Source organism: Chiloscyllium plagiosum, unplaced genomic scaffold, assembly GCF_037043375.1.
Source record: "Chiloscyllium plagiosum isolate Xiang-an unplaced genomic scaffold, Cpla_swu_hap1 HiC_scaffold_23, whole genome shotgun sequence".
NCBI classification, from domain to species: Eukaryota; Metazoa; Chordata; class Chondrichthyes; order Orectolobiformes; family Hemiscylliidae; genus Chiloscyllium; species Chiloscyllium plagiosum.
In genome coordinates this window covers 17,980,977-17,986,399 of record NW_028270161.1, presented here as the reverse complement: position 1 = coordinate 17,986,399, position 5,423 = coordinate 17,980,977, and the positions used below count along the sequence as shown (strand labels likewise).

Here is a 5,423-nt window from a genome sequence, read left to right as displayed (position 1 = left end):
CTCCATTTCATACTCACACTAAATGCATTTCCCACTGGAAAGAAATCTACCCAAAAGTTAGGTTTATATACCTGTACTGATCTCAGTTCTGCATCAGAAGTAACGCGATAACTGGTCTTAGCAGGACTGAACTATGGCACAGTATTAAAATCAGCCAGGAATCTATCTCTGCCTCAATATCTGGGGGCTCTGCTCAAAGTGTCCGTGATTTTCCATTACTTGAAGATTAGCTCAACAAAAGGAGCTTGCACTCATACTCTCCCACCACAATATACAGGCATCCACACATAATCACATCCTGACCATCGATGGGCTATCCGCTATGGGATACTTTGCTCTGAGCAAAAATGGTTTCCGTGATTGCTTGCATAATTACAAGTTGTCACTCTTTAATGTAATCCACTGTGAGATTTATTGAAATATGTCACAAAAAGCATTACTTATTATGCAAATGAAGATATATGTCTGCTGGAAACCCAAAGTCACCAAAAGGGTTTCAGTTTGTGGTTGTCTCGTCACAAAATAGATATAATGGCATTGAATAAAATGTGAAATAGGGCAAAAAAGTCTAATCAGTAGTATAATGGGGATGGGTAAATCATCGGTGAGATGTTCAGTTGGAGAATATGATCTCACTTTTGACTCCATATGTTCAGAAGGACAGCACGGCCTCACTTGGACTCTGACATTGGCACTCCGACAGTGATACTCTGACACTTGTACAGAAGGGGCAGATGAGGTCTATTAGAAAGGTATTTGAATCAGAGTATTGAAAGACAAGAAAAACTGAGATTTTTCTCCTTATTGGTGGAGAAGGCTAAGGGGAGATTTAATAAAGCTGCTCAAAATATTGAAGGATTATGATAGAGTAGATAGGGAGAAACCATTTCCAATGGCAAGAAGGCCAGTTTAATATAACTGGGAAACTAATTGGGGCAGTTGAGGAGTACTTGTTTTACATGGTGAGTGGTTGTGACCTGGAATCCACTGCCCAATGGGTTAATTGAAACAGATTCAATAAAACCTAATTGGAATTCGTTACATGATTTAAAAAAAAGTGCAGATTTGTAAGGAAAGACCAGGAAGTGGGACGAACTGGATGACTCTTCAAAGGAACTGGACCAGGCATGATGCCTCCTTTTGTGCTGTAGAACTTTATGACTCTAACTCTAGACCTAACAGAAAAAATGGTTTTATTTGCATTTCATTGCCTTATTAAATGACGTTTATTTATTGCTTCAAGATGAGGTGGGAAATAGGAGAAGATGGTCTAAGTAGAAATTAATAAAAAGGCAAATTTAAAATAACGTGGTCACAAGAAATGCTTACAATAACATTTTACTCAGAAAACTGAACCTGTTGAGAATCCATTTTGATGTTGCAAAGGGAGACGTACAAGCCTCATTGAGAGATTTTTTTGACATGCCTGCTCTGTGGATGTGACCCCAGACCCAAACCAAAATGCCAACATTTAAACGTTAAGGCTCTGGTTCAGAAGAGGTGAGAGATCAGCAGCAATCCCAATCCATTCTGGCAGGAAGGCTGCCTCGTACTTAAACACTTTAAGGAAAGGTGAGTCAGGTAAAGTGAAGTTTGTGAGGTAGATGACGTCCCCACCAGCAAGGTAGGCAGCCCAGAATCCAAAAGTGCCAATGGTCATTATGGTGTGGTTGCAGTGAGCAAGAATAGCAAAGTCTGTTTGTGGTTTAGATTCATTCCCATCTCCTAAGAAGTAAACATCTCCATTGGAGGTATTGATATTCTTACGACACCAATCTAATCCATTGCTTGTCACTATGAAGATAACATCCTTGTACTTATTTCTGAAGTATGCCATGGCTTTCTCCAGGTAGTTTCTATCTGCAATGACACCCTTCCATATCTTTGGCATGACATGCACATAATCTCCTCTTCGAACATGAACACCAACAAAAGTAACATTTTGACGCTGTGCTGTTATTTTTGTTAAATACAAGTTGACCTTCTCTGTGACATACTCATGAAAAGAGAACTCACGCAGTATTTCTTCTCGAATGTGATGGTAGAATGTCCAAGAGGATGGATATCCAGAGAGTTTAATGTAGTCTCCTAAGATATTTTTATACTTTTCATCCATCCAGTCAGCAATGTGATAGTTTTGCCAAGGGATCTGGGTCTTTGCTTCTTGGTGAAGCATGGGAAGAGTAAGTTTGAAGGTCTGAGACAGGCTATTCGCCATATTTGGAAAAATGTAGGCTTGTTTCTTGTTTAACCTGGCCAAAGCAAACAATGTTGCATATTGTCCCATGAGGTTGCCAAACCTCCCACTTGGTATGATAGTCCACATGCCTTTGGAAGACCTGATGGCTTTGAAAGACTCGTAATCTTCATTTTTGAGGCAGTTTGAGAGATTGGTGGTCATCTGTAAGGTGGTGACATTTTCCAAATGTTTGGAAAAATTCTGTCCAAATAATGTGAGCTTATTATTTTCTTCACAATAATGCATATGGTCAAACATGTACATGGTGAGCAATGAAAGTGTTGAAAGGAAAAGCAGTATTAGAAAGCAAATCTGTTTCCCACTGAACAGACCAGCATGACAACTGTTCATCTTCACAGACTCACTTAAATTGATCCGCCGCTATATCTTCAAGTCAGATGAGATTTTCATCAAGGTCCTGTAACGATACAATTAGAGAACTTATAAAATATAATGCAGTGCAATGTCAATTCTGAATCACTGTTATTGCTGACTGCTCACGTTGAGCAGATGATTAAAGGTGCAGGCAGTGTGCTCTTTACTTGAGTCCATTTTCTCACTCAGTGCATTTAAAAAGAATAAAGTTAAATGTCACACAACACCAGGTTATAGAGTCATAGAGATGTACAGCATGGAAACAGACCATTCCGTCCAACCTGTCCATGTCGACCAGATATCCCGACCCAATCTAGTCCAACCTGCCAGCACCCGGCCCATATCCCTCCTAACCCTTCCTATTCATATACCCATCCAAAATCTTTTTAAATGTTGCAATTGTACCAGCCTCCACCACTTCCTCTGGCAGCTCATTTCATACACGTACCACCCTCTGTGTGAAAAAGTTGCCCCTTAGGTCTCTTTTATATCTTTCCCCTTTCACCCTAACCCTATGCCCTCTAGTTCTGGACTCGCTGACCCCAGGGAAAAGACTTTGCCTATTTATCCTATCCATGCCACTCATGATTTTGTAAACCTCTATAAGGTCACTCCTCAACCTCCGAGGTTCTTGTCTGACAGTGTTAAACATCAGAATGGTTTTACTCTACAGCAACATGAATTTATATGGGGGAATCCTACAGTTACAATCCCGTTGGCCCGAGGGGTGTGAAATGGGTATCAGGTCAGAATTTGGGGGCATTTGAGAGAATATCTCAGAAGGAGGCTTTTCACTCAGCTTCCCATGAGTTCCAGCTTAGGTCTCAACACTAGATTTAGGTACATTTCACAGGCTGAGCCTTTTCCACTGTTCAGTGAGAATCAAGGCTGATCTGTATCTTCACTCCATTCAGTAGCATTGGTTTCACATCCCTTTATGTCTTTGTTTAGGATAAACTCACTCACATCAACTGAAAACGATTCATTAACCTAGCTGCTGTTGTGAGAGGGAGTTGAACATGTCTATTATCCTTTGCAAGAAGAAGTGTTTCCTAACTACTTTCCTGAATGACCTGGCTTTGATTTTAATATTAATGTCCCTGTATCCTATACACTCACTCTAGCAGAAAACTGCTACTATTTGGCCTATCATTTTTTTAAAAACTCTAAATTATCAAGCAAATCACCACTCAACTAAAATATCCCAGGAAGTACAAGCCTAATATATGCCCTCTGTCCTTGTAATCTAACTCTCAGAGCTTTTGTTGAATTGGTGCTGGCCTCCATCCAAGGTATAGTGCCCAGATTGCAGGTGAGGGTGTAACCAGGTGGGGCAAAACATCCTGCACTTTCTATTCCAGTCCTCTGGACATAAGAGTTGACATTCAATTGCATAACATTTCAACTGTACAAATGTACTCCACAAATTGTATCCAATCCATGCTCAGCTCCTGAGGGTCAATGTTTCAATGACAAGTGTTTGACCAGCTCTGTGTTTTACTGATTACACAGCCTGAGAACTTCAATTTGCCCAATGGACTCAAAGTGACCAATGCAACTGAGCAGCACAATTTATTCTGCAGCCCATCCAAAAATAATTGTCCCAGACGTATTGTGGGGGAATCTGTGGAAAAGGTATTATAAACTAACAAGCAGTACATTGGTTCAGTGGTTATCACTGTTGCCTCACAGTGCCAGGGACATGGATTCAATTCCAGTCTGTGTGGAGTTTGCACGTTCTCCCTGTGTCTGTGTGGGTTTCCTCCAGCTGCTCCGATTTCCTCCCACAGCCCAAAGATGTGCAGGCTAGGTGGATTAGCCATCCTAAATTGCCCATACTGTCTGGGGATGTGCAGGCTAGATGGATTAGCAGGGTTATGGGGTAGAGTGGAATGCTCTTTGGAGGGTCACTGCACACTTGGTGGGCCAAATGATCTTACACTGCACTGTACGGATTCTATAATGAAAGCCCCCCGCTGCTCTGCAAAACATACTGTAGCTTATTTAACCATTGGGGCATGATATGGTCAGATGGTGCACTGCACAAGAGGAGGCAACTCAACAGTTTGAATCTGCTGTGTCACTCACTAAGTCATGGCTGACCAGTTTTATTCTCAATTCTACATTCCTGCACATCCCATATCTTTGTTCATGCCTTGGGAATCAAGAATCTCGACCTCTACTTTAAAAATATTTAAAGTTTCTGCAAACACTGCCTTCTGAGGAAGGGAATTTCAAATACAATCCTCTGAGAGGAGAAAGTGTTTCGGCATTTCTGTTTTAAATAGGTGATCCCTTATGTCGAAACTATGACCCCAGTTCTCGATTCTACCGCAAGAGAAAACATCCTTTCGACAGCCACCTGGTCAAATCCCCTCAGGATCTTAATAATGATCAAGAGTAAGCATCGTGTGACCAGGAGTTGGAATAAAGTGTTGCTCCAGTTTCTGGCTATGATCAGCTTCTTCAACACAGACCAAGGTCACATTCTGGTTTCACTGTGCTCCATCTGGTCTCAGGTTGACACTGGACAGTTTTTTCTCTCACTGAGCTGCAAAAACAAAGTCCCCTTAACAAGTAAAACCTATAAACTTCAGGAAGTTTGCTGCAGATTTCCTTTACTGTATCAGAACCAAAGAGGGATCAAAAAATAAGGTTAGAAGAGAATTCTTACCTCAGATAACACTGCAGCCCAGTTAAATGTGAATGTTGGAACATATGCTGTGCTCAGAATCATGCGAACATTTAAACACAACTGAATTAGTGCTGGCCTCCATCCAAGGTATAGTGTCCAGATTGCAGGTGAGGT

General features: G+C 41.2%; 1 protein-coding gene across 1 annotated transcript; it reads right to left on the bottom strand.

Annotated features, from left to right (window-relative positions):
- Positions 1–408: 408 nt before the first annotated feature.
- LOC122561471 (galactoside alpha-(1,2)-fucosyltransferase 2-like) lies at positions 409–5,423 on the bottom strand. The gene is made up of 2 exons (XM_043713215.2): positions 5,289–5,423; positions 409–2,657 (listed from the first exon to the last, which is right to left on the bottom strand). Exon 2 carries the CDS (start codon positions 2,588–2,590, stop codon positions 1,472–1,474), a length of 1,119 nt encoding a protein of 372 aa, XP_043569150.2. The 5' UTR covers positions 2,591–2,657; positions 5,289–5,423; the 3' UTR covers positions 409–1,471.

Coding starts and splice junctions, on each gene's coding strand:
- LOC122561471 (XM_043713215.2), bottom strand. CDS start 2,590: ATGAACAGTTGTCATGCTGGTCTGTTCAGTGGGAAACAGATTTGCTTT.